This window comes from Scomber scombrus, chromosome 20, assembly GCF_963691925.1.
Source record: "Scomber scombrus chromosome 20, fScoSco1.1, whole genome shotgun sequence".
NCBI classification, from domain to species: domain Eukaryota; kingdom Metazoa; phylum Chordata; class Actinopteri; order Scombriformes; family Scombridae; genus Scomber; species Scomber scombrus.
Window position 1 is genome coordinate 18,903,409 of NC_084989.1, and position 27,991 is coordinate 18,931,399.

At 39.7% G+C, this 27,991-nt stretch overlaps 1 protein-coding gene across 1 annotated transcript in view; it reads right to left on the reverse strand.

Moving 5' to 3' along the window:
• Positions 1 to 1,208: 1,208 nt before the first annotated feature.
• Positions 1,209 to 27,991, reverse strand: part of sh3kbp1 (SH3-domain kinase binding protein 1) — a 34,194-nt gene continuing 7,411 nt past the window's right edge. The window contains exons 2-19 of the mRNA XM_062441690.1: positions 27,823 to 27,980; positions 18,737 to 18,848; positions 18,069 to 18,175; positions 16,712 to 16,856; positions 16,341 to 16,420; positions 14,018 to 14,107; positions 8,818 to 8,887; positions 8,140 to 8,234; positions 7,859 to 7,954; positions 7,716 to 7,767; positions 7,521 to 7,592; positions 6,069 to 6,204; positions 5,898 to 5,968; positions 5,667 to 5,773; positions 4,637 to 4,768; positions 3,804 to 4,018; positions 3,620 to 3,683; positions 1,209 to 3,044 (exon numbers count right to left, since the gene is read on the reverse strand). Coding sequence (XP_062297674.1) covers positions 3,006 to 3,044; positions 3,620 to 3,683; positions 3,804 to 4,018; positions 4,637 to 4,768; positions 5,667 to 5,773; positions 5,898 to 5,968; positions 6,069 to 6,204; positions 7,521 to 7,592; positions 7,716 to 7,767; positions 7,859 to 7,954; positions 8,140 to 8,234; positions 8,818 to 8,887; positions 14,018 to 14,107; positions 16,341 to 16,420; positions 16,712 to 16,856; positions 18,069 to 18,175; positions 18,737 to 18,848; positions 27,823 to 27,980 — 1,841 coding nt within the window. The 3' untranslated portion in view covers positions 1,209 to 3,005. The remainder of the gene's footprint in view (positions 3,045 to 3,619; positions 3,684 to 3,803; positions 4,019 to 4,636; positions 4,769 to 5,666; positions 5,774 to 5,897; positions 5,969 to 6,068; positions 6,205 to 7,520; positions 7,593 to 7,715; positions 7,768 to 7,858; positions 7,955 to 8,139; positions 8,235 to 8,817; positions 8,888 to 14,017; positions 14,108 to 16,340; positions 16,421 to 16,711; positions 16,857 to 18,068; positions 18,176 to 18,736; positions 18,849 to 27,822; positions 27,981 to 27,991) is intronic.

Genomic DNA, 27,991 nt, shown 5'->3' on the forward strand with positions numbered 1-27,991 from the left:
ACTTTGGAATTTAAACCTGCATGAACTGATTTTCTGGCCTCTTGAGGGTAGCAGGAACAAGTTGAGAACACTACACTGACATATCGTCACCTTTTAAAGTCGATATGTTGAACTTGTTAGCAAATAGTTGCATATTTACACACCCAGTTGTTGCAGAGCAACATTATCATTCATTTGGAGTCGTGTTTCTGTCCACCTGGTGAATGTAAGTCCAATATTCACTCTCCTTTAGCTCTGTTTTGGGTTCCTTTCAACTGTTTAGTGTTGAGCAGATAATGTACAGTGAGTTTTTGGAGTTTAAATGACACTATGAGAGTGCTGAGATGGAACCACAACAGTAAACAATGACCTGAAAGTCATTATAAAGCTCTATAAAGCCAACGAAAGCTGCAGAGTTGCTGATAATTCTCTGCAGGGTTATCACTATGAGCTCTGTCTCTGGCATTATTGTCATTTGATACTTCATTATAAATATAGATTAAAGCTGCTTTAAAATATACCTCTGCTGCACAGTTCATACATTTCTTTAAATATACTTTAATTGGATCTTGTTAAAGGAATAATTCGTAATAATTGTTTCCTGATGAGAATTAGATGAGAAGTACCACTCTCACCTCTGACCTTTATGGAAGTGCAATAGTAAATTGCTGGAATACCCTTTTAAATCTTTGTTATTCTTCTGTCAAGTCTAAAAGTGCTTAGACTGACCATCATATCTCCTCTGTCCCAGTCTTGCTTCTGCTTTTGTGTCCTATTGCAACATATTCATAAAGTCACATGATCATAATGCCTTTTCGCACTTTTTATGTTAATGTTGTTCCACAATGACACAGAATCAGCCTCTTATAGGTATAATGCAGCTGGTATTTTGTGAAAATGCAAAATATGAAAGATTTGGAGTATCAAACCCTGAGAAGATTTAAAACTATCATGCAGAGAGAGTAAGGTTTATTGAAGCGTTGTGTTGTTACACATACTGCTGTATTTCATCTGGTTTTAAGTTGCATCAAGATAATGCTTTAGCAGGAGTTCTGCGGTAGTTGTTAAGACTGAATCAGGACTTTCACTTCTCCTTTGTTCTGTTCTCCTTTGAGTGCCCTGTTTCGATCTGTCAGATGGGCACTGCTTTTTTTTGTCTCAAACATGCATTTTACCAGGAGACCATTCAAACATGTTTGTCATTTTAACAAAATATACACACATACAGTACATAATAGCATCTTTATTACACTGAAATATAAAAGTATATATATTTATCACTATCCTGGAGAGAAAGGACAAAGTCAAGAAAACAACTTGTCGCCTCAGTTGTAGCAGTTTTCTCGTTGTTATACGAAAGAAAGAAAGAGAGACAGAAAGAAAGAAAGAGGACAGAAAGAAAGAAATAAAGAAAGATTTGGAGTCAGAAACAGGAAGGCCACAGTGACGGGTTGCCATAGAGTCTGTGCACATTTAAGGAAGGGAGGCAAACAGCCGTACATGCTACCTCACGCACGCACACACGCACACACACACACACACACACACACACACACACACACACACACACACACACACACACACACACACACACACACACACACACACACACACACACACACACACACACACACACACACACACACACATTTTTCTCTTCCTTCACCTGTGAGGATCTTTCACTGACTACATTCCTTAAATCCTGTCCCAAACTTTACCCTTCACCCTTCTGCCAAAAAAGCACCAGAAACATCAGGTGCACATCAAGTGATCTCAGTTTGAGTGTTTGGGGTTGTGATGCGACCAGCACAGCTGTTTTACAAGATTTCCAGAGGTGGCGCAAAAGTGCATAAGTCATAAAAGTAAAATAATTTTCCCAAAAGGCAATAATATTAACTTGATAATATCATAGATAGGCGTATTCATGCACTAACTTCTTTATATACATTTTTAATTTGCTGTCAAATATCATTATAGTTTACATTTTGCTTGTTTTTTTATCTCAGCATTAGATGAGAAGATAGATACTATCAATATTCTCATCTAACTCTTAGTAAGTTTATTTTCCAAAATGTCAGACTATTCATTTAAATAGCACCTACAGTATCACAACTTGTCATGATGATTGAATTACACTGAAGGGGGGAGAATCCTGATGTGCTTATAAGTTAAAATTTTAATCTCCCAACATGTTGAATATTTGACTGCAGATTAGAAATTTGTGGCATAAAGAATAAAGTGAGATATTATCCAGGATTGGGGAAATATGTCTAACTAATGTTAGTACCTGATGCTTCAAAATCACGCCCGCAGTATACCAGAGAAACATCAAGTACAGTGTGTAGAACTGTTACCGTAATGCTAATGATGTGCCTCAAACATATGGATTTGATTGTAATCTTACCTCTAAACCCAAATATTTTACCAAAACTAGCCCGTGGAAGAAGTCAGGACCAGCCATGGTTGTCACATGGATGGTAATTCACACACATGCACACACATACGAACACACGCACACAGATAAGAGGCAAAGGCCGCAGAGTGGACACAGAACAGCACAGAGGTCGTCTGAACCAACTGGGCAACGGAGGCTGAGTCCCAAGTTTCCTTCAAGCTCAGAAACTGAAGTACCAGTGAGGTCGCCGTGGCGGCCGCTGCTCCGTGTCAGCCCTCTGTAACCATGGCAACACACAGCGACAGGCCGAGGTCAGTCAGTACCAGTGGCACAGCAAAGCTCCGACAAGATAGCAGTAAACTTAACAGAGAAGCCTTATTGAAAGAGAAATAAACTAGTGAAGTAAACACAGGATAAGGCGGCGTCAGGGGGAGGAAGGTGTCTGATTCCATGGTTGCTGTGGTGTTGTTGTTGTTGTTGTTGTTGTTGTTGTTGTTGCTGATGTCGATCGTGATGATCGTTTGGCACAAACTTTGATTTGGCTGAAGTGACCCGGCCAACAGTGAGAATGTTTTCAAATGCTGGCCTCCGATGTGGTAATCAGAGTGCGACGATAAGGATGCTTAAGCTTTCATTTCCCCAGGTTCTTCTTTATGTGCTCTACTTCCATCTGTAAAAAAAACACAGGTTTCTTACAATTAAACACATTTAGCTCTTAAATCCTTTTTGAGATGATCAATTCTAGAGGATGCTTTGGCAGTTGTCAACAAAGTGATTTCTATTAGGAATGAATCTGTCCATTATTTTTATTTGTTCAATTAACTGATTAGTCTTTAACATCTCATAAAACCAAGTCAGCTTTTTTTGACAGACAAATGGTCACATTTAAAAAGCTGAAACTATCAAAGTTGTGGTCTTTTTGCTCAATAATCACTTGAATGATTGAGCAATGATCAACATTGATGGGTCATAAGTATCTTTTAAAGAACTGAAACTCAGCTATACTCAAATCAAAACAGGAATCTGTTATTTAGTCATGAGTGATCTGGCGCTCTACTTTTTGGGCTGTTATGTGTCTCTTTTGGGGCAATTCTGCTTCAATTCTGTCAACAGTAAACACTAATAACCTAATAAACATCCAGTATGTAACTTAAAAAGTTGTATTGGTCATTAACTCACTTCAAAACTTGCACCGGTGGTCAGTATTGTGTGTATACGTGTCTAATCTCTCCTGTCATGTCTCACCTGTAAACTAAGACGAATCTTCTTCTCCTCGTCCAGCGCACTGGCCAGCTGCTTCATCTCCTGCCTGAAACACACAAACACACACAAACACATCAGCATTACGACTTACACACTCACCCCTGTGTACCACACAACTAACCACACACACACACATACACATGTATATAGGTGTGTACAGTTGTACCTGTGCTGGCTCTTCAGCAGGTCTACGGAGGCCCTCAGGTCTCGCAACTGATTCTTGAGTTCCTCCAGCGTTGGCGGGGTCATAGGTGAATGCCGCAGCTCGGGGGAGGGGGTTAGACCGGAGGAGGAAGATGGGGAGACGGAGCGATGGCCGGAGCTGTTTGGTGGGTTCAGGACAGAGGGCTTGGCGGGCAGGGGTGCTTTACTGTCAGGTGCCTGAGGACAAATGGAGAAAAACAAACATGACATTGATTTGAATTCTCCCCACATATCTGAGATCTAAAGGTAGTTTTATGAATCTAAACTGCTTCCAGCAATGTTAGAAGAATAAATTACGGCAAAAATAATACAAAAGTGAAAAATATATGACCTGATTTTTTGTTAAACTGTCATTTCAAAGGCCAACAATGAACTTTCAGTCCTATGAAAAATGGAAATCTACAATTTCATGACGACTGGGCAAACTCTATGTGCTCAGGAAGATCATGTGATATAATTGAAAGCTACACACTCATGGTGAGATTGTTTAGCCAGCTGAAAAACATGCACTTTTAAAGGCATAACTTAAATAAGTAAGAAACTGTATTGCCTATTGATCAGTAAATATTCCTTTACTGAATAACCTCGTCTGATTTTTCTTATTGTATCTGGCATTAAAAATATAAACCCAACCTTACTAAAGATTATTATTATTATCTATTGATTATGTATATCCTTCTATTAAATTGGTCATCTGTCAGTGTGTATTATCAATGAGAGACAAAAATCTGTGGTGTGGCGCCCTCTGCTGGAAAATATAAATACATGGAGGTGCAGTGAAGGTGGATGTCTTACAGAGATGGTGGGAACTCCTTTTCTCACGGAAACTTCTACAGGTCTGGAAAGGACAGATTCTAGCTCCTCCTTCCGTCTGTTCTTCCTCTCCTCCACCGTGGGGGACTCGAGGTCGATGCTGGACAGAGAAGACTGCAGGAGAGACGGACAAAAAGAAATGTGTTTAGAGGTGACTGACTGTCTGGGTGTCTTCAATCTACAGACACCGATACGGACTTGATTTGGACTGAAATGAGCAGATTAACATTAAATTTTTGTCAACAAGGAAATGAAACGGCCAAAAAAACATCACTTCCATCTTTCCACAGCAGAACTAATAACTAAATGAGAAAAGAAAACACAGATATGATTTTTATTCCTGTTGTTGCAGCAAAAGCCTAACCCTAACCCTAACCCATCACTAACCTACAACAACATCTTTCTTCATCATCACTCAGTGAGCAACTGAATGCTAAAACAAGACCTGAGAGTACTTGAAACATGAGCAGCTTACATACTACAGATTAATTGTACATAATTTGTACGGTACTATTCATGCAAATGATAGTTTAGGAGATTTTTATAGTAAACTATATCTGCCGGTCATACATAGACATCATACATCATCATAATGACATCATCGCCCTTCATTATTTTGTCACATTTTCATGTATAATCCTTTACTTTAAAGTATTTCTCCACTCAAAAATATGATTTTCTTCTTGTTTCTTCAGTTGGAAGTTTGAGCTTCACTGAGCAGGAGGATGCATTTGCAGAGTTTGTTTTCACATTCATCTGCTGAAGGTGGAAAGTCTCTCTGTTCTCACCTTCAATCTGAGTTAGCGGTGTGCATGGTGTACTCATACAAATGTGAAGTAGGAGACATTTTGTGTGTGCATTGTGGGAAAATCACAAGTGTTTTCAGTATGCATGCTATGATTCATTCTCTGTCATTTCCTGCATGGAGACACTAAAAGCTCAGCATTAGTATGTAGTGTGACACAGCTCCATCATCATATTATATATAGCTGCATTATAATAACACACTCACAGGTGTGATGATCTGTGAGCGAGGCCGGCGGTCTGTGACTCTGGGCCGTGACGCCGTTGGATGACTCAGCTTCTCTGTTGATGCGACCACCACGTCTAAGTCCATGTCTGCAACACAAACACACGTGATTCTCAGCTGGTTACATTTCACATTCAAGAGAGAGCGCTCTGACAGCTACCGAGGCACCATATCCTGATCTGATTGGCCGATGCTCCCGACTTTCAAACTCACCAGCGTCATGTGACCTGTCAGGGGCAGAATCGGGTGTCGAAACCCCGCCCTCAGACTTGGGGCTTTCACACCTGAGCAGGTAAACCATACAACAACATTAGGCTGTGTACGCTCAGGGATATGGTTGTTTTCTGACTGTGTGTAAGTATGTATATATAAGTGTGTACTGACGCTAGAGTGGGTGGTCTCTCAGGTCGCCGCGGGGGTTGGGAGGAGGAAGAGGAGCTTGTCTTTGGGGGGAGGGGTTTCTTGGGAAGGATAGATGGGAGGGAGGGCTTGGGGATGTCTCCAACCTTTACTTCTTCACCTACACACAAACACACACACACATACACACACATATATATACATATATATACTGTATATATACACACACACAAATTCACACACAAAGGGTGTTCGAAAGAAAAACAACTAACACATGCAGACAGAAACATGCACAAACAGTCTTTCAGACATTCACAGCCATGCAGAGGGCAAAAAGCCGCAAAAAGCAACAAAAGTGACACAGGAGGTCTGAAGGAGGTTGTTAGGAGAGCTTGAAAAGCAGATGAAAAAGAAAAGTCTGGGGTCACCAAGGTGTTGCAAGGGCGGAAAAGGAAGGGAAAACAGCTGGAGGTCTACAGAACATAAGGCATTAAGGGGTGTCAGTAGTATTTGTAAGCATTGTTATTGTAAGTTTGACTTTTTTGTCATGGAACTAACAGGTCAGGAGCATTTTATGATCCCTGCTTTCATTTTTAAACTAAATTAAATTAGATTGTTTAAAACTATGAACAAAGTGAACTATTCCTGATTCCTGGATTTTGTTAATTGTTATTATATAATAAAGTATGGATTACTTAGGTAAACAAATAGCAGCACTTGAAAAACGGTAATTTAAGTAGTTAAATAGGGCTCATGGTTATTAATGTAAGACATACAGCTTTTGCCTTATTTGAGTCATGTTCCTGTATTTACAGAAGCTTAGTCTTCCATCAAACCTCTATGAGTTTCAATTTGTTACCTGCACCTTTCTCCAACCCCCTCTTTCTTTGCTTTTCTCCTTTTTGCATGTTTCTTTCTTTTGTTTCCCCCTGTTTTCCTCATTTTCTGTATGAAATAAATGCCTCATATACAGTACACCGGTGTGGAAAATAACACAAAATATAAATAGAAAAAAAAAAAAAAAAAAAAAGGTACTGTGGATTTGTAAGTAACGAGAGCATAGCAGCGTCTGTCTGACTGCAGCAGTAACAGTGGTGCCAGTGCTTGTCAAGATTAAAACCACAATGCCAGTCGCTTCCTGTCGCACACAGACAGATGTCGGCACTGCTTCATCAATAAAAGCTTTGTTCTGTCAACAAACAAAATGCCGCAAGTGTTGCTTTTCTACTGGTCTTGCACTTGTTTCTTGACAGAGACCTAATGTTCTGTATTTGTAGCTCAGTTTGCAATAAGAAAAAAACAGCATCGTCCTTATGTTTTGGCATCGGTCACAAACCGAATGCGAAGTGTGTTAGTTGAAGTGCTCTGCCTGTTGTCAGGTGAACAGGAGAACCAGTAGAAAGTTATGAGAAGCCGAAGTAAGTCGAAGCAGACCACAGCAGGCTCAGCAAGGGGCCAAACTGGTCTAGACTGTACCTCGATCCTGGTCTCTCTGTGGCAGATGTTCAGGCCGCTCAGGAGGAAGCTTCTTGACATCCGACTTTTTCTCTAAAGGTCAGAGTTGACAGGTTTCTGCTTTTTTTGTTGATTTGGTTTTATCAGCTTCTGTCTTTCTGTTTCAGTCAGAACACAGAAATACAACAGAAGTGAAGAGAAAACGCTGGATCTTACCTGTTGTGTGTTTAGCTGACGGTGCACTGGGTGGAGGTGGTTTCTTTGGTCTCTGGAAAGACACAAAAAACATTACAAAACATTACTTCAAGAATGTCCCATATCTTTGAGACTTTTTCAGACAGTTTTGGTGCTAAAATTACCTCTTTCTCGGCTTCTAGCAGCTTGACAAAGTTATCTGGAAAGACACCTTGCCTTCCCCCGATCTCCCCCATCCACCAGCCAGCATCAGCACACTCCTGGACAGACAACACGCTCGTTTGGTGATACACAGTTTGAATGCTTGCTTGGTACGTTTAGTAAGCACCTGGATGCAAATAGTGTTTTTGCCTCCCAGCACAAACAAATCAAACTAACCGAATGATGCAAATACACAGCAGACACGCCCACAATGGAACAAATAATTACAGATATAAATATACACCTTTGTGATAATGTTGATGATTTCCCCCTCTTTGAGTGACAGCTCATCCTCATTTTGTGCTTCATATGGAAAAAGGACTTTACACAGCTCCCGCCCTGAAAGCCAGTCACATAAAGGACTAAGTCAGACAAGTCATAATGAGAAACTTTAAAAGACACAGAACAAGATAGTGGAGACAGTTTGGAGAGTTTGACTTTTAGAGATATACCACAATCAGTGTTTTCATTTTTTTGTGGAAAATACTAGTTTAAAAACATTTTTGTCCTCTTCTGCTTCCTGCAGCTAGCAGTTCATCACTATAATCACAGCAAAGTTCACCGTATCAAAATATTCACGTTTGTCTATTCATTTTCCTTCAAGGCAGCTTGTGAATTTTCACATCAAGCTTCCAAATCTTAGATGTTGGAGCTTTCCACAAGTGCCTGAAGGAAGCGTTTTCAAAAAAGTGCCTTCCGCAGCTACATTACAATAGTGTGTATTAATAACAAACAGCACTGGAATGAAAGGAAACCTTTTATATGAAAGGTAGGAAATGATCAAGTTACTGTGGTATGCGTTGGAAAAAATGTGCCACCAGTACGGTAGTTTATAGGGTTTTTTTAGCATCTTATCAGATAGTTTGATTTGAACTGTTGATAAGTAACTCTCAGAGTGTGTTTTGTGAAATCATAATCTCACCTTTGGCTTTGCTGTCAGGTTCAGTCTTCATGGTTTCAGCAGCAACACTTGCTGTTTTCCCCTCGTTAGCCTGCATGACGGACAGATAGAGGTTTAGTTTCGACCACAAGCTCACATTTGTTTAAAACCTTACCCTCAGATGCACACAGCAGGTATCATTTGGTAATGAGTGGAGCTTTGCTGCTCATCTATGGTGTAGCCACATTCGGATTGTGACTTCCTGAGTGTCCTACGATCAGTTTTGACAGCCTCTCTAGAAAATAACGTGACCTATTTAGACTCAGCTGTGGTTGGTGTGGAGGTGCAGATTGTGAGTGGTAAACTGACATCACTGCATCTTACAGGCTACAGATTTCTCCTTCTACGATCACTGAATGGACTCCAATGAATTGTGAATCTAGTTCTATGGTTCTTATACTAAAACTTACTGTTTAAAGTTAATAGACAAGCAATACACTTTCCAGCTGTTAAACTCATTTGTAGAAACAATTCAGCACAATATATTTGTTTATGTTTGGCCAGTAATTATCTGCAATTAAACTGATGTCAAAAATGAAAAATTGCCTCAGTTTATGCCTCAATTCATGAAGTTAAGTATCCAATTTTCCAAAACGTTATTACCAAACAATCTTTTGAAGACCCAGAAGGTCAAAGTTGTTATTTCCTCATCTAACAATATAGATGAAAAATATCTTTAATCTGTTTCCCAGGTTGCACCTGTTTTTTCCTTATACACACAAAGACGGTAGCTGGACATTACACCCAGCACCTCCTTGCTCTACTTGTAAAACATGAACATGAACATTTTCTATTGTTTAAAGAGTTTTCCAAAATTGACAGGTTTATAACAACTGGATGCTTGGCTGTGTGACTCCACTCTAATAATAAAAATGAGAAAATCTGCTGCACACTGTCTCGCTTACTGCTGGAATATTTATTAGTTTACAACAGTCGGGTCAGCTTTATTTACCTGATGAAGGTCAGACAGACCACAACCTTGTAAACTAATAAATATTCCAGCAGTAAATGAGATAATGTGCTGCAGTTGCATCTTATTTTTATGAGAGCTTTCCTCTGACGCACCTGTCACACAGGAGCTAAGATAAAATATACATTATAACTTTATGATATCATTTTTTCTGTTTATTTGGATTCCCATTAGTTTCTATAACATGGTTGCTCATCTTCCTTTAGTTCACATAAATCATAATAATAAAAATAAAAGAGCAATTACTTGACAATCGCTTTTCATGAAGGAAATAAGAAAAAAAAACAGGATAAGTCAAACAAAAACATTCAAAAATGAACCAGTTTCTCAAATGAAAGGGTTATAAATACTGAAAACAAAAATAAACTCTGATAAAAACAATTTAATTGAAATAATGACTTGTCTCCAGTAAACAGCTCCGATTTAACAAGCTGATTAGAGAGGACGGGATTGGATTTCACACGCACAAATCAACAATCTGACTTGATGATGAAGTGTGTACGTGTGTGTGCATGAGTGTGTGTAGACGGTTAAAAGGGGTCGTTGTTTTCTGGCTGGAGTGGATCCCTCGACAGTGTTTGTGGAACCAGGGTGGCTCTTCCACAGGAAAACACACACTCAAAGGGCCCAGTCTGTCCCGAACACACACGCAGCTCTGTTCGGCCGAGAAAAAACGCGCCACCTCCCCCCGCCGGCTTCACTCCTCTCCTCTCTCTGCATCCTTTAGCTTCTCTCCCTAATGAGATCCATGTGGAGCCACTAACACTGAGACATCATTACAACATCACAGACAGGTTTCCATGTCCAGCTATCACGTGCTGCTGCTAGGCTTCTTATAGACAAGCTTTTTTTAAAGGCAAATAGTTTCATTTCCAAAATTATAAATATTTCCCTTGAGAGCTATTTTCATACTTTTGGCTACAGAAACCTCAGATTTTTTCTTCTATGTACTAAGAAAAGTAACACGTTAGATTGCTTTACCGTTATAAAACTGTGTTGAGCATGTTAGTTTTATTTATATACACTCATTTTTTTTTTTGTTGTTGTGAGCAGCATGGAATAAGACACAGGAAACCTTTCTCAGCAATGTCAACCATTACTGACGCACAACACAGCAGACAGGATCTCAAAAACACAGCAGCAAATACAGTTGTGGTCAAGAAATGTAACAGCCACCTCACTCATGGTTAAAACTATAAACCTGCACAAAAAATTACCAACGTAAACCACCAGACACATTAAAGACACTAACAAAAAGTTACATTTGTATTATGGAGTATAAAAAACTATCCTGTCCAGCACTAGGCATGATGGATAGGTACTTGAAGACAAAAGGAAACAGGAAGATACAGTAATTAGCAACGGCCCACTTTTCCCATCATGTTTTAACTATGAGTAAGGTGGCTGTCACACTTCTTGACCACAGCTGTTAGCCTCGACACTGCTGAACATGCAGCTGCGTCATCATGAAATATGCACCTGCAGAACAAAGTGTGACCAGAGGCAGGAAATTTAACCAAGAGAAAAGCCTGGTGTCAGTTTTCTGAGGAAGGTGCGGTGTCCACTTGAATACCAGTCTAACTCAGTGAGAAGAAGTCCTTTCTAAAATCAGTGAAGTGTGACATTTGCAGATGTTACTTTGTAAATCTTGTACTGATTATTTTAGTTGTCTAACCTTTTTTTGCCATTGCTATGACATTAAAATGCAGAAAACCCACAATGATTCAGCCTTTTTGATGAAAAAACAAGTCTACATCTTTTTACTGTGCTAATATGTTCTAGAAACCTTATGCTGGAACATTTTGTAATTTACTTCCGTAAGCTTGTGAGAAACATAAAAAACCCCAAAGGTCATAATTGATGCAGCAGAGGCCAAACATCCTGATTTTTAGTCCGGAGTATGAGTCACGAGTCACACACCTTGGATCCAACAATTGCAACTTGATAGAAAACTTCATACACTATGATACATAAAAATCCCCACAAACATTCCTGTGTCTCATCATGACATGGAAACTGTACACTAGTGCTTTATGCTGTTGGACAGCCTTCCATTGTTAAGGTGACAAATCAGAGAATAAAATCAAGTCATTGTTTTTACAAGTTCAATAGATCCACAACAGTTTCTTTGTTAAACTGTATATAAATATTTCCAGTAACTGAAACCATACGGGGATTTTGATGAAACTTGGAATGTACAGGGTTGAAAAAAAGATTCAAATTATGAGAAGTTATTTAGACTGCAGTGACATTAAAAACTGTGTGTTGAAAGTTTCTCACTGCTAATCCACAATAAATGTCTTTCTTCTTCATTTTGTGCATTTGTGAAGTTTATCCCTTCAGTGGAGCTCAGTGACCCCGCCTTAAGGATCCATCTCATCACCTTAAATTACACGGTAGACCTTTTTTAAACTGTTGATTCAACAGATCATGGTTGAGTGACTTTGACTCATTCCAAAAAAAAAAAAAAAACGTCCGGTGGAAACAATGAAAACTTCTGCTTTTACTGTCACAAAAGCTGAAATGTACATATATGGTTTATTTTTGACATAAAAATAACACAAAATTCCAAGGGATACAACCGTATATCCCAACGTTTAAAAGAGTACACACAGGACATACAGAGAGAAGTTAAATACTGGCACAAAATCAGCCCAGAACAATCAGTATCAGCACTCACAACATACAGTTGAGCATCCATGCAGAACACTGATGTAGCTGCCCACTGGGAATTTACTCATGTACATGCAGCTGACCTTCTAGTTCAATTATAAGGTTGACGTGGCTTTGTATGACTCAGTGACCCCCCCAGTCCCGGAAGGAGACGCTCTGCTGTCACCTCCTCCAGAGCCTCATTAGGGAGCAGAGAGACTTGTCTCACCATAAAGCAACATAACAGCCTCCTGCCCAGCAGGACAGGCTGCACAACATCCTTCAAACAAACACACATACCTCACATCTGTCTGCAGGGGCCAGAAGACGTCAGATGACCAATATAGCACCTACATGTATCTCCCAATTGGGTGATTTTGAATTTTTTTTTGGAAAACTAAAGAATACACCATGATTTAAATAAGCCTTTTAAAAATCCAATGGATTAGCCAAAAAATGACACATCGCAAAGCAGGAATCAGGGCTATTCTTATCTCATTGACATTTTGGAGATGCCTAGTTTTCACAAAGAGGTGTTGGCATTGAAACTGTCCATTGTATTATCAAAGGGTTAGTTCAACCTAATTACAAAGACGCTTCAAAGAATGAGTCCTCAAAGGTTGCGGAAGTCCAGAAACCCCGACTCGAGTTGTCAAGGGGTCTCAAGTGACTCTTTAATTTCATATCAACAAACTTTATTTCACGCCAATAAAATATCCAAACGTTTCTCCAAAAAATGTGTATTTGACAGAGTGAAACAGCCTCATCAATAGACACAAAACACGTCATCAAAAACCAGACTTCTTATTATTTTGTCTTAATTTAATAGAAAACCTCACAAAATTCACTTTTCTGCATAAAATATTCATAAACCCAAAGACTAACTACACAAAGTACATCTAACCTGAAACTCTCATCTCACTTCAAGAAGCAAGACAACACTAACCACAGCACTTACAATGCTGTCTCATTTCACATCCAACAGTGCCTCAAGAAGCAGACAGAAAAGCAAATGGTGAAAGAAGAGTGAGAGGAAGAGGTTGCAAGTCAAATTAATTAAGACAACAAAAAGAAAGGAACAAGAACAAGAAGGAAGGAAGAGAAAGCTTGACCCTACCGTCCTCTCCTCTGTTTCCAGTTAACAGACAGACGAAGCTTTGCTACATCAGCGCAGGCAGCAGGAGACAGTGTGTGTGAATATGTAAACGTCAGTGAAAAACTGTATTACCTCCCCTGCCCTCCCCTCTCCCTCTCTCACTCTCAGTCCTCTGGAGCTCTCACTTCTGCTTTGCTTGTCAAATCTCTGCGGGGTGTGTGTCTGCATGTGTAAGTGTGTGCGTGCGCGCGTGTGCATGTGTGTGTGAGTGTTTCAACATTAAACCACTTCCTGTGTTGAAGAACTGACACAGAGGAAGAGGAGGAGCCAGGAGGCATGGCTGGGACTTCCTTCGCCCACAATACAATGATTACAGTATCAAAAAATGTACAAAGAAAGAGTAATGCTTGTGTGTGTGTGTGTGTGTGTGTGTGTGTGTGTGTGTGTGTGCGCGAGTGTCTCACCTTTTCCCCCTCTAAGTCGGCTTCCAGAGAGCGAGGTTTGAGCTTGATGGGCTGATCTTTGAAGATGTCACCAAAGCCGAACCCTCGGACCTACAGGCGCATGAAAGACGCAATGCAATTGATAGGGACGTTTTGAGCTTAATTACATCCTAAATGCTCATAAAGTCCCCCTAAATATGCCTAGACACACACACTTACTTATCTGAAAGAACACAGTGTGCACTATAATAGTCCGTCTACATTTCATGATGTTAAATATGGAGTACCCCAAGGTTCTGTTTTTGGCACTTTGGTTTTCTCACTTTATATTTCACCTCTTAGACAAATTACATGCTAGAATACAATTAATTTCCATTGCTAAGCAGATGATACTGAGCTGCATGTGCCTATACAGGCTGAGAAGTATACTCTGGCCTGTTTGGCTATTGTGAAAAATGCCATGTAGAGTAATTTCCTGTTTCTTAATTCTGATCAAACGGAGACGTCATTGGCCCTGTTCATAGTGTTCACAGTAACTCTTGACAACTGTGTGGTTCCACAAAATGTGACGGCCAATTATCTTGATCCTTTGTTTTGATAATTGCGTCAAAGATCATCACCAAGACTGTCTTTTCTCACTTATGAAACATAGATCATATTCAGTCTTTCCTGTCCACGCCTTATACAGTCTTTGTGCCATCCAGACTGTAATGTTCTGTTTTCAGGGGCTGTCACACACTACTAATAAAAGTCCTTCAAAATGCACTTTGACCTTCCATTTGTCGCTGCTGCTGTGAGCAGTTTGCATTTGTCGTCTGCGACCTTGAACAAATGTTGTTTACCACAAACATAAACTGCTAGCTGCATTCAAAAAACACATGCTGTGAATTTAGCAGATGGGTGACAAATTAAAGGAAAACCTGAATAAATGACTGGAGATATTTAATACATGCAAATGCTTCCACACAGGTGCAATGTTTAATACAATTAGTACAATTAAGCAATTAACATCCAATCATGCTCTGTGGCATGTATGAAAATGCTGAGAAAAGCCCAGTTGATTCTGATGTTTTGTAAAGACAGCAAGAGGAAAACATCTAAATGACTTTGAAAGAGGGTTCATTGTTGGAGCACAGATGGCTGCTCCGGTCAAAAAGACTGCTCAGCTGCCTGGTGTTTCAATTAAGAACAGTGGCTAAAGGGAAATCTGCACTTACAGCTATGCGAAAGACATACGTAAATAGGGTTGGAAATTGCGGTTGACACTGTACATTTGATGACGGTGAAGGCTGTGCATTATTGAGATATGTAAGGAAAAACAGAAGGGCAACTCTTCTTCAGGTGACTGAGGATGTCTGTGCAGGCTGTAATCAGACTGTGTCAGCAAGAACAGGCCGTCGACAATTACATAGAGAGGGATATTATAATAGGGTGGCAGTTCGTAAACCCCTCATTAGAAAGATGAATGCACATTTGAAAGTTTAGTGATGCAAAAACCACAGTTACTGGTGTACAGAGATGTGGTCAGATGAGTCATCTTATATTCTCCATATTATTAGGCGAGGGCAAATGTAGCGTACATCAAGAGAACAGAAATATTGGTTACGACACAGCTTCCATTTGTAGGTTTAATTTTGTACCACACTACATTTTCTCACTTTAGAGCCCCATTTTAACGATCTATAGTGCATGGCGTGAAGTGTGGCGCAAGTGCCTTTGGGGCGTGTCCAAATCCACTTTTGCAATTTTAACGGCGGAAAAACAGTGCCAGGCGCATGGTTTAAAAGGGTTGGACTTAAGTCCCCTCATTAAAGCTACTCTTACCTTTCTTGCATTTCACACAGCACTTTGAAAAAACTTGAACAGCAACAACCCCTCCTCTCTCCTATGTCCAACCCCCGCACTCCCTTCCCCTTCACCCACGATGGTAGAGGTGTGTGTGGTTATACTGTAGCAACCTGGTGTCATCAGCTGATTTAATAAACAGTGAATAGCTGTGACTTCAGTCCTTTTTTTTTTTTGTCAGTGGCGCAATCACTTTCCTCTGCCTGAAAATAGCAACGCGCCACCAATGTGCCTGACCACACCTCATTTTGAGACCAAGTGCATTTGCTATTTAGACAACGTGGGCACAGGGCGGGAAAATGACAACTGCGGTGGGGGAAACTAACAAAGACACATGTGTCACGCCCACCATCCGCAAGATGGGGCCCTAAAAGTCTACTCAACAGCCTTCACTCAGATGCTTTCACACTGTCAAACTCAGGATAGTTTTTTAACATATTCTGTAGTACTTCCCATAACCTTTATACAGACTTTGTATAAAATCACAGGGAAATATTACCTTCTTGGGCTGGATTTCTCCTGACCCCATTTCTGACCGACTGTCTCCTCCATCACTTTCACTGCCTGGGCTGTCTTTACCTACACACACACACACACACACACACACACACACACACACACACACACACACACACACACACACACACACACACACACACACACACACACACACACACACACACACACGCACACACGCACACACAAAACATGTTAGTTTTCAGCAGCATTCCATATATTTATAAGATAAATGTTTTTAATATTTTTCCTTTAAATGTCATGAAACCTTATCCATCAAAAGTCATTAAAATTATAACCACAACCAGACCAGCCCCTTGTTAATTTCCCACAATCTGATTGGCTAAGACTCACTTGTGCGGCCACTGCGGAGCTCCTCCTGTGAGGTGGGCGTGTCTACAGAGGGTGTATCAGACTCCAGCAGGATCTCTTTGGTGAAATTGGAGGGAAACATGCCACTCTTCCCATTTAGATATCCTTCCCACCAGCCCTCCTCTACCTACAAAACACACACATACATTTATTCAAAGATTAACACAGACATACATACAGATATGCATACAGATAAATATGCAGACAAACAAACCCTGAAACTAATGCCATGCACAGATTCTGTAAAAGGCAAGGACAAAAAAGGGTTATGTTTAGGTAAAGGATTAATTTTGTAAGAAAGTCACAACAGAGTGCTGCTAAATTAAGCTTCTAAATCAAGAGCACTTCTGTAAATTTGAACATCCTCACACTTCGATGGCATCTTGGCAACTCAATCTACTGAGGAAGATCATGTGATACAACTGAACATCAGTGTTGTAATCAAACTTATTTTCAATGTATCCATACCGTGCACAAAACCTCTTTCAGCAGCCAAGGAAGCCAAATGTCTTTTACATTATGAGTTTCATGCAAGAACCACTTGTGTGAACAGATTCAGAATAAGAGGCACGTATGAGTAATTTAAGAGTGTGTGGTAATTCCTTGTACCAAGAGTCTTTCTCTTACGTATAAACGAAATTCACAAGTGGTCGTATGAGACGTTAACAGTTTCTGCATTTCTTCACAAGATTGTCACATCTTCACTACCTCACAACACAGCACTTTGCATTAAAAAGATTTTGTTAGCAGCTGTATTAACATTTTCTAATTGTATTGGGTCCCCTGTTACTGACACTCCTAAACTTATGATTTCTGAAAGCAGAACTTGAAGCTCTGCAGTACGAAATTCTTATTTTTACTTTTTGTGAGCTTTTTTTTAATGAAACATGCCCGCAAATGGAGCGGAAAATTAAGTATCATGTGGTAATTTTAAGGGCGTCGTTTATGTCGATGATTAAATCTCACTACTCATGAACAATGGCTGCTTTATCAGGCTGAAACCAGCTATTTACGACACGTTCAAGAAGTTAAAAGAGTTTGCTTGTTGAAGCTGACTTGGAACACTCACACAAGTGTGTTTTAAATAGAAACATATACCACTAACAAACATTTTTGACCAAGATAAAAACTGGCGAACAAACTTTATGATGAAAATACTGTTTCTAAATTAACCATTTTACTAATGCAAAACTAATTTTACCAATGCTTTTTTTTTTTCTCCAACCAACATATCTCATTATAAAACAAGATAAATACGCTAAAAACGTGCATTTGTGTGGTTTGGAAGCTGATTTTTTTTCATCACAGGTTCAGTCCAGTAAACTGTAATAAATCTTACCTCTGATACAATGTCAATGATGTCTCCTATTTTCAACTCCAGCTCATCTTCATGCTGAGGAACGTAGCTGAACGCCGCTTTACACCTCCGTTTACGGATCTGCTCTGCTGTAATGCGTGCGCACACAAACACACAGACACAGAACATGAGCACGTACATATTTAGGGCTTACATGTTACATCATTAGCTTGTGCACTTATCCATAATCCATGACTTAACAGTGAGCTGGCAGGTGTTCACTGAGTTACTCAGTCTCATGGCTAAAGACTGACAGGCTGACCTATGACCTTTCAATTGAAGGACAACCTCATTAATGAGCTCTTAAACCAAATGCTTCCCACTGGTCTTGCAGGTGTTTGTCTTACATTCATTAGCCTGCTCATTAACCCTGACTCCTTCCACACCAAGTGAGGCATTAAGGGGACTATTCCCCTTCTGTCCACCAGATGTCACCCTTCCTTATCTTAAATTTGAGATGTTACATGTATGTTGTATGCACATGTGCACATAAAGAGTGTAAGTACATGTCTTGCAGTACAATGTCGAGGAATGCTTGACCCAAATCCTTCGTCACACTAATAGGATCTATGTTTGAGACTGCAGACTTAAAGCAGCCAAGTGACTACAATGTTGTATGAATGTATGAGAGCGTGTTTAAAGTTTAGTACCTTTCTTGCTTGGCCGTGCACTGGGGTCGGACACAGGACTGGCCCTGCCATTGGAAAGGTCAGATCTTATCATGCTTGGCTGTCCTTCTCGCTTACTATCTTTCTTTATCTCCTGCAGAGAGAGACACATGATAGGTGTTAGAGGTGAGAGGAGGAAGACAGGAAGGATGGTAGGAGAGATAGAAAAAAGGTGGGTTCAGGTGAGAAAATGTAGGTTACCTAAGTGAATACAAGAATGAGACAGGATGTGACAAAGACAGAAAGAGGAGAAAGGGCTTAGTGAAAGAGTATTAAATCTGCAAAATAGTGTTAATTAGTATCTCAGTGTAATAACTATGCAATCATCAAGCAGGTAACACCCGGTCTGAAAAGTGAAGCCAAAGTGTCCTAAACCTGCAATCTTTCTAATGGCCAGCAGGGGGAACTCCACTGGTTGAAAAAAGAAGTCAGATTACATAGAAGTTTATCGGAAAGTGACCCTACATCTCACTTGCTTTACTGCTTCAGTAAACACTTTCCTAGTGAGTTCATGGCCTCAATTGCTAGTTTAAAGTCTCTTTCAATACAGCATGATGTTCAAGTATGGTCCCATTTAGAGTAAAATAGATGATAAACCAGGGTACATTTTAGGTAACTTGTAGTGGCAACTTGTGATCGACAAGTGTGCTACTATGGTGGCAATGTTGATTGGGAAATGTAACCGTGGCGTAACCCCAAGATTTCCTGAGTATAGTGTGGCTGCCACTATTTCACAGTGTCTCTTAAGTTCATGTAAATTCATTATAACATTTTGGTTGTCTTAAAAGCTCTTGTTCATCATTTGGTTGTACTTAAATACCCTCAAAAGAATCCAATGTTCAGTTTAATGGTTTTAAGCGTGTTTTTTCAGTAGCAAAAATTAACATTGTCATTATCACAGTTAACCACAGACTGTAAATGCACAATGCTAACCAAGCTACCAGCTAGCACTAGGGTCAGCTCGATCCTATTGTCCAAATTTGGTCACTTCTGGCCCAAAAAATCTTTTTTATTATTGACTTGAAAGGGGAAACCCCTAGAGCAAGACATATAGACATTTAATCAGTTACATCATTCCAACATCATCACAAACATAATTTGTGGCAACAATCTGACACCTGATCAGCTTATTGTCAGTGCTTAAAGAAAATTACATGTTATACCTAACTTCCCCTGGTCACTTTTCAAATGCAATGTCAATGCTAATATTGGATTACTTTTAGCATTGGACCTATAAAATAGTATGATGGAGAAACAAAAGGGGGTCTCACATCTCACTATGTACTTAAACCTGTGACTAAAGTTGGAATAAAATGTTGTTAATTGAGTTAAATTATTATGGACAGACTAGACTAGACTAAAGATTTAATGTTTTTTTGGGGAAAAAAAATTCTTCATGAGTCAAAAGATATGACTTACAGTTACAGGTAAGACTAGAATATGACTATAAACCTAGAGATTATGAGATTATTTGTTATGCAATAAACTCGCGTATGTATACATGCAAATCAAGTCTCTCAGTCTATATTTGTTTATCAGGCACTGTGCTCTTCTGTGTAGTGAAGCGGATGATGCTGTGGAGCAGCAGTATTAGATGTAAGTAACCCAGGTGACTCTGACTGTTAACCTGCAAGAGCTCGGACAAATACAAACACACAAACACAAGAATCGCCCCTTCCCTCTGTGCTGCAACCTCTCCCTCTGTCTCTGCTGACTCTCTGTCCCCGTGACTTTCACTTGAATCACAAGACGCCATGCGAAACTGATCAAGAAAACCGGAGAGAGACAGGAAAACAAATACGCAGAGTGACAGAAGAATCAACAAGCAGGCAGATGGGGAGACAGTAGACAAGCAAACAGGGAGACACACACACATACACGGACATTCACAATCACACACAGAATGCCAGAAAAACTAGACCTGACGGTTCACATCTCTTCACTACATTCATCATGACACTGTTTCATAAGCCCTGGCCTGTGGCGAATTCAGCCTAGTGAAGCAGACATGCACTGGTATACTGACTCACAGAATCTAACCCCTCACACATTCTCTGGTTGTGTATGGCCTGGTGTGGCGCGAAAGCCTTAATGAGACGCCGAGATCCAAAAATATCAACAAGACAAGACGTCTCCTAGACAACAACTGAAGCTCAATTCAGGCTAAGACCCATTTAAGGCACTTCAAAGGATGGACTCTGCATATAATGCTGAAATAATAATGTTTTTTGTCTAAAAATGAAATAAATGTGGCACTCGGAAGGGAAGAGATTCACACTACATATAATAGAGAGACCAATTAAAATCTTACATGGGGTTTTGTGTGTTTGTCTTCCAGCAGGAAATTGGGGACAAAACAGAATGATTCTCTGAACTGCAATATGTGAGTGCAGGAGAAAACTGAAAACCACCAACATTAGGTTTCTTGTGTTTCTCCTTGCTGCAATATAATAAATGATAATCCTTTGCTTTATAATCATTACATAGATACTGTACTGTACATCTACACAGTACAGTGTCTATCTATTAAAAGTAGTAAGAGTGAACCAAAACAGTAAAATTGCAGGCTGTGGAACAAATGAGCTGAAAGATGCTAAAACACTCTATAGGGCTGAGGGAGAACTGAAGTTGGTCACTACAAGCCTCTTTCACATTACACAGTCATTTGATCCATTGCTAATGTAAAAAATATTGATTAATGCAGCTTTAATGTGCAGATAATTCTCTTTTTGAGCAATTTCAAAGCAGGACCTTGCTGTAGAAGTACATGACATTATCTACTTACACAACTAATCGTCGTTGTACAGTATGTCTATAAACAGGAAGAAAATTAACAGAATCCTTTGATGTATTAATGGTATGTCATATGACGTCTGTTAACTGAGGTCAGTTCGGTCAAACTGTTACCTTCCTTTCTGCCATTTAGTGTTAACAAAGTAGGCTAATGCAGCGTTAATGCAGAACCAGGAAAAAAAGACATTGATTCTGCAGTCCTAGTGGAGAATGTCTCGGTCTGACTCTGTATATCACATGGCTGCAGGTTCTGCAAAGACAAGATATAGACGTATATACTCATTCAGAAACTCACATGAATCAACACAGACCCACAAACTGTCTGGTAAAAATACTTTTAACTTGGAGACTCCACAATGCACAAGCCAACCTACGCAAAAACCCACAGCGGCCATTTGTTAGCAGCCTACAGCTTCCCCTTTTTTTATGAGTAGTGAAGGAGAGGCGGTGTTTACTGTCTTTTAAGGTCTACGCTTCATGAAAAGCAATGGAACATAACCTCTTATGACAAAAAACATCTAAAGTACATATTTTATCCATTATGGCTGCTTCTTTTAAATTATTAATATGTTCAAGTTTGGAACTAAAGACTAATGTTTGCCTGATTCTTCTATGGGAATCAAGGAAAAAGCCTTTGCCTTTGTTACTACTTGGACTCCATTCATTCTCTACTGAAATTCCTCCCATGGGGGTATGGAGGTAATCCAGAGTTAAAGGAAACCCAGCTGAAATAAGGGGAGGAAGACAACATGATTCATCATATCTCAACAGGAAACACCTGCATAATGTACACTGCACTGTGTGTGTGTGTGTGTGTGTGTGTGTGTGTGTGTTTATCTGTGTAATGTGTATAGGCCTGACAGCAAGTATGTAGTTTACAAAGCACTGCTATACGGCCAAACATTGCTTGTGCATCCCCTGTGGGCGGACCTCTGGCCCTTTTCCGTTCTCCTGGCCACAGATAACGAAAAACAACACACACGCACACTTCAAAACAATATCTAACATAGAAACATAGAAAGAAAAAGGAAGAGAAAGGGAAGCAGAGAGCGCTTACACTTCATCATTTTGACATTCAAAATATTGTTTCCCCTCTTTTCACAAACCCAATACTCATTGTGCAACTCTATTAATTGGTCATACTGATATGGGAAGTGTGGATTTTATGAGAACATATAAAGTCAACATTTGTTGGTTATGGTCAAATAAAAATGCACTTCACACACATTAAATAAAAATACATATTAACCAACTCTTATAGTATTCCAAGTAACTTTATGTCTCAAAAGTGACTACCAGCATATCCTGTTGCTCTTTTAAACCATGAAAAAACAAATTTAGCTTGACTCCGAAACCATTAAACGTCAAATCACAAGCATGTGATTCCGATGAGCAATACCTGCTTGTCTCATTCGCAGATATCACATGAACATAAAGAGCAAAGTCTTCACTCTGTGGAGCTATTCACAGGGAAATTGGGAACTTCTGGCAACCTTTTGTGCCACCGATGTTGTGTTTCCTTTGAATGGGGCCTGTTAATATAGTAGCTTTAGTCTTTTAAGTTATGCTGCAATAGGATAGCCATATTGAGGGGCAGTTCTCAGGAAACAGTAGCTAAGAACAGCTGATTGTGTGTCTCAACAGGATTTGAAAGATATGGTTCATGTCTGCGGTTTTTCACATAATTTGGTTTTAAGATAATATCAACTTGGCTACTGGGTTGGACAGCTATTTACAGTTCGAGGCTTTGACGAAAACATCAGGTTTGCACATTAACAAATGCATTTTGATTAAAGCCAGCATTTATAAATATGTTATGTTATGATGTTTTCTGCGGCATCAGTCACTTTGCTAAATTACCCAACTGATTACACTAACAGTGTCCAGTGTCAGCAGTTTGTTAACCTTAACTGAACCCTCCTCATGCTACAGTTTTGTGTAGTAGTGTTTTACTGATCCACAATTAGGAGACAAAGGCACATTTCAAAACGCACTCTCTTCTACTGAAAATGTTAATTCATTGGCTTCCACCACAACTATCTTAATGAGTCATGCCATGGTTGCCAGCTATGACCATACACCAGAGGGGGGCTGCTTGCATGTCATCACTTCTTGTTGCATTTCAACCTGACTCTCCACACCCCCCACTTCTTAAACACACACACGCACACACATTAAACAGCATGCCAAAGCTTAATGTCACTGATTCCCATAACTGCAGTCTTGTGACAGGCCATTCTGGTATTACCGCATTACTCACAGTCTTCCTCTGTCTCTCTGTCTCTCTCTTTCTCTTTCTCACATACACACACACACACGCATAAACACCGTCAGTGAGCCTTCACAGGCCCATTGTCCAGCTACCCGACAGCGAATGAGAACTGTGACATTCAGTCAGCACAAATAAAGACTGGCTGCACAGCGAACCACCTGACAGTAAACTGACTGCTTTAACGCTGTCAAAATGTCAAAACACTACTCTTTGCAGCCCTTGACTCGCGGCACTTTTCAACTTCCCTTCATGGTACAGTAAACAAGATACTTCCCTCTTCTCACCACCACAAACATATGGTCTTACTATATAAATTAAAAGCTTCTTTGCTCTTTGACTTTGTTCACACCTGAATTGCTTACATTACCTACATTATGTATGACTTTGAGCCACTAAATAAGCCCTGGAAATTTGACCAAAACTGAACTGAAAGTTATTTTAGATTGAATAATATATGAATGAAGGATTTTAGAATGACATCTCTGCAGCTTTGGGATCATAGAAAAATACCCAATATTGTCTACTCAAAATGATGTTCAAATATGATTAAATTACAGCAGTAAATGTGTTTTGCTGGCTGAATTGTTTTTTCTCTCAACATAATGGGAATATGTCTCTCCAATGCCAGAGTCCTGCATCTTGCATAGAGCGATATGGCGCTTAATTTGTTGGAGAAAGTATTGCCTTTGAACAAAATCCAGACAGCATTTACATTTGCAAACATAGTGAAATTGGGAAAACAATTTAGTAGTATATAAACATAATTTCTGTGTAAGAGCTTACTGTTATTTATTTCTTCATCTTGTCAAAGTGGTTGTTGAAGAATTGGAGTCACAGCTTCAGTACCACACAATCAGCCTTAAATAAACTGTTGTCCATGGCAAACGAAAGACAAGAAATGTGCATAAACGCTTTTTGTCTTATTTTTATTCTTGTCTGTATCAGTGTTGTTAGGCAGCCAAGGACACACTACCAACTAATGGAGGCCCTGTCCATAGGGGTATAACCCTAGAGGCAAGCCCCAAATGGCTCCTATGTGTATGTAAAGGCTAGTACATACATGATAGTGGGATTAGGACAGTAGCAACATGACAATATATAAAATGAGAGCGTGTTTTAACATTTCTGGTTCTAATCGACCAGAGGTTCCAAGTGTGTTGGGGCCCCCTGTTACAAGACAATCTTAAAGAGGACCTATTATGCAAATTTCCAGCTCTAGATTTTTCATTTTGGACACCACTAGAGCAGCTTTGTATGGTTCACAGTTCAAAAGACTCCTTATTCATCTTATAATGCCCCTTTATGCAGCCCCTCGGTATAGAGTTTGTCTCTTTGTGTAAAGTTACCGCTGTTGCAAACCCAACATGTCCTGCTTTAGTACCAAGCTTTTAAATGACTAAATAATGGGATTTTTTTATTATGAAGAATTTACAGGAAGTGAAATGTGTTCCTCACTGAATTAGCAGAGCTTTGTTAGTATCGCAAAAACAACATATGGAGATATTTGAAGCTCTTTGTTCAGTAGACCAGCTAGAACTAACACAAGGTAGAATAGCAAAGGCAGAAACACAATGATGAGCTGCAGATGACAAACACACCTCAGACAGATAAAAAAACGTGTTTTCCTTGCCTGCTGTAACATGGCTGCTGTGTAATGGAAACAGACTCACAGTGTGGCAGTTCCACTCTAGTCATAGCCAAAACAATGGAAAAGCCATAATGTTAGTGGAGTGGAGCAGTGAATTTGTGAGATATGCGTGTAGAAGATGACCATGTAAAAAAAATCTGTCACATGCTGACATTAGCTCAGTTTGAAAGTAGAGAAGAACATTGGAAACCAAAGCCCGTGCTTTTTGTTCACAGGGATTACTTCTACATACATTTACGTTACATTTCACACGTTGCCCATTTTTAACATCAGCATCTGACATTGTGACATTATGACTTAAAATAAGAAGAAGCATAATTAGGTCTCCATTAAGGGGTTTCAAGATGATTAACGGAAGAGGAAATGAGGAAAAAATGTTATTGTCAAATTGTCAACTGAATATTCTTTTCTTTTGTAACGTCTGTGTGATCTTTCCTTTTTCCTTTTAAATACTGGATAGTTTTACCTCCTGAGGCCTCTAACAGTTGTTCAGTTGAGACAATCTGAGAGATTTAGAGGAAATAAAGTACACACTGTCATATTTAACCTGTGAGAGAAAATTACAAGCAGGCATAGCTTCATTTTAGGGAACTGTGGTAGACCATTAGACCATTGTAGGCAATGTTGCAAAACAATGAACAGTACAGCTTTATGGCAATATTGAGTTTACAGGATTGCTGCATAAATGTGCCCATGTAGCTTTACTGGTCAGTTATTTAAATCATTGTTAAATTTTTAGCTGAGTTTGGACTATCATGATATCAGTATTGTGACATAAAATTATTTATATCCTAGAATAGAAAGTTTCATTAACTTCACCAACGCCTACATGAAAGCATTATGCGAAAAGGGAAGCAATGCCATCATTTCTCAAAACTGTAAGAAATTACACAAACCCAAACCTCTGACAGACTCAGGCTATTACGGTTTGATTCTTGTGTGGGACGGCTCATGACTCGTCCAGCGACAACTATTCTGACCAATCAGTGGCCGGCAGTCTGTTGACGTAACATTTAGTATCGGCTCGGCTCGTTTGGAACCTCACCAGAGCAGGTACTAAAAAATACCAGGTACCAGGTACTATCCCTAGTGGAAACGCAAAAAAAACGAGTCGAGTCGAGACGAGTCGTGCTAGAACTGTATAGTGGAAAAGCGCCATTAGTGTGCCTTGGGGTCTGATGAAGATATCCAAGGGCGAAGGCACCATGATGGAGATTTTGAGACAGGCTGTTGTAATTTTTGCTCTGGGATTGTTAATGTCACCTAATTATACATTTTAATATTTTTGTATTTATTAGATATAAAAACAAGAGTTATTTGGATAAGTGACATTAACAATTCTATACTGAAAACCACAACAGTCTGGCTCAAAATCTCCACTATGATGACCTCACCCTTGGATATCCAATCTTCTTCAGACCTTCAGGCATACTGGGTAATGTAGGTCTAGTAAGGGCCCACATCTGTACGCAAAAACGGTGAGGCCTGATATTGAGAAATACATCACAATTCAAAAAATATCAAAATAATATGAGATTTTACGATTGTATTTTGTAAATGTGTTTTTGTGTTTTATTTTTCAGTGGAACTTGTCGCAGTGCTAATACAAGTGTTTCAATGCCAGTGTTTCGGTTTTCTATTCAGGGTTTTGTTTTCAATACCAAATTGTATTTTTCATGCCAGAACATAACTGTTGCTTTTCTGGCCTCAGGGTCAGAGAGAGTTTTACAAACATAAATGCTGGAAGATTTAAAAATTCAAAAAACAAAGAGTAATAATTGACCTGGTTTGCAGTTTGAGTTGTCTGTGAACTGTTTTACAGACATCTCTTCTATGATGGTGGTATTTGGGGAAAATGCTTTTTGGATTGTAGGGGATTTTAGTGCATTGGGGAAAATTAGCACAAAGGTTAAATGGCAGCACAACATCCAGCTCTCTTATTACACCCATTAGTACTTACCTGAGGATTGAATCAATCTGTGGTAAATTTCGTCTCCCTAAGCATTCACCCTAACCTGATCTTAAGCTCAATCGTAAGTCAAAATCTGAGCACAAACTGAGCCTTAACATACCGTCTTTATTTTAACCCATTGCCTAAAGGCTCCACTAACTCTAGTAAGATATGCATCAGTCAAAATAACATCACATAAGAACTGAGATGCGTTTTATTGCACAAGAACAGCACATCAAAGGACACATAAACACCCAAAACAAACCATACCGCAGTGACACACTGGAAACTGCATGCTTACTCTGTTGCTATTCACGGAGCACCTCTTGTGGGTTTATGAAGCATGTGAGAAACTCAGAATGAGGAGAGAAAGAGAGAAGATGAGATGAGGGGGTATTACTCACCCTGACAAAATTATCGGGGAACAGTCCCCTCCGTCCTCCCAGCTCGCCCTCCCACCATCCTCCCTCATCCCGCCGTATGTTCACGATGATGTCACCCACCGTCAGGCTCAACTCATCATCCTGCTGAGCCTCATAGTCGAACTCCACCACGGCCTCCACTGAGCAGAGA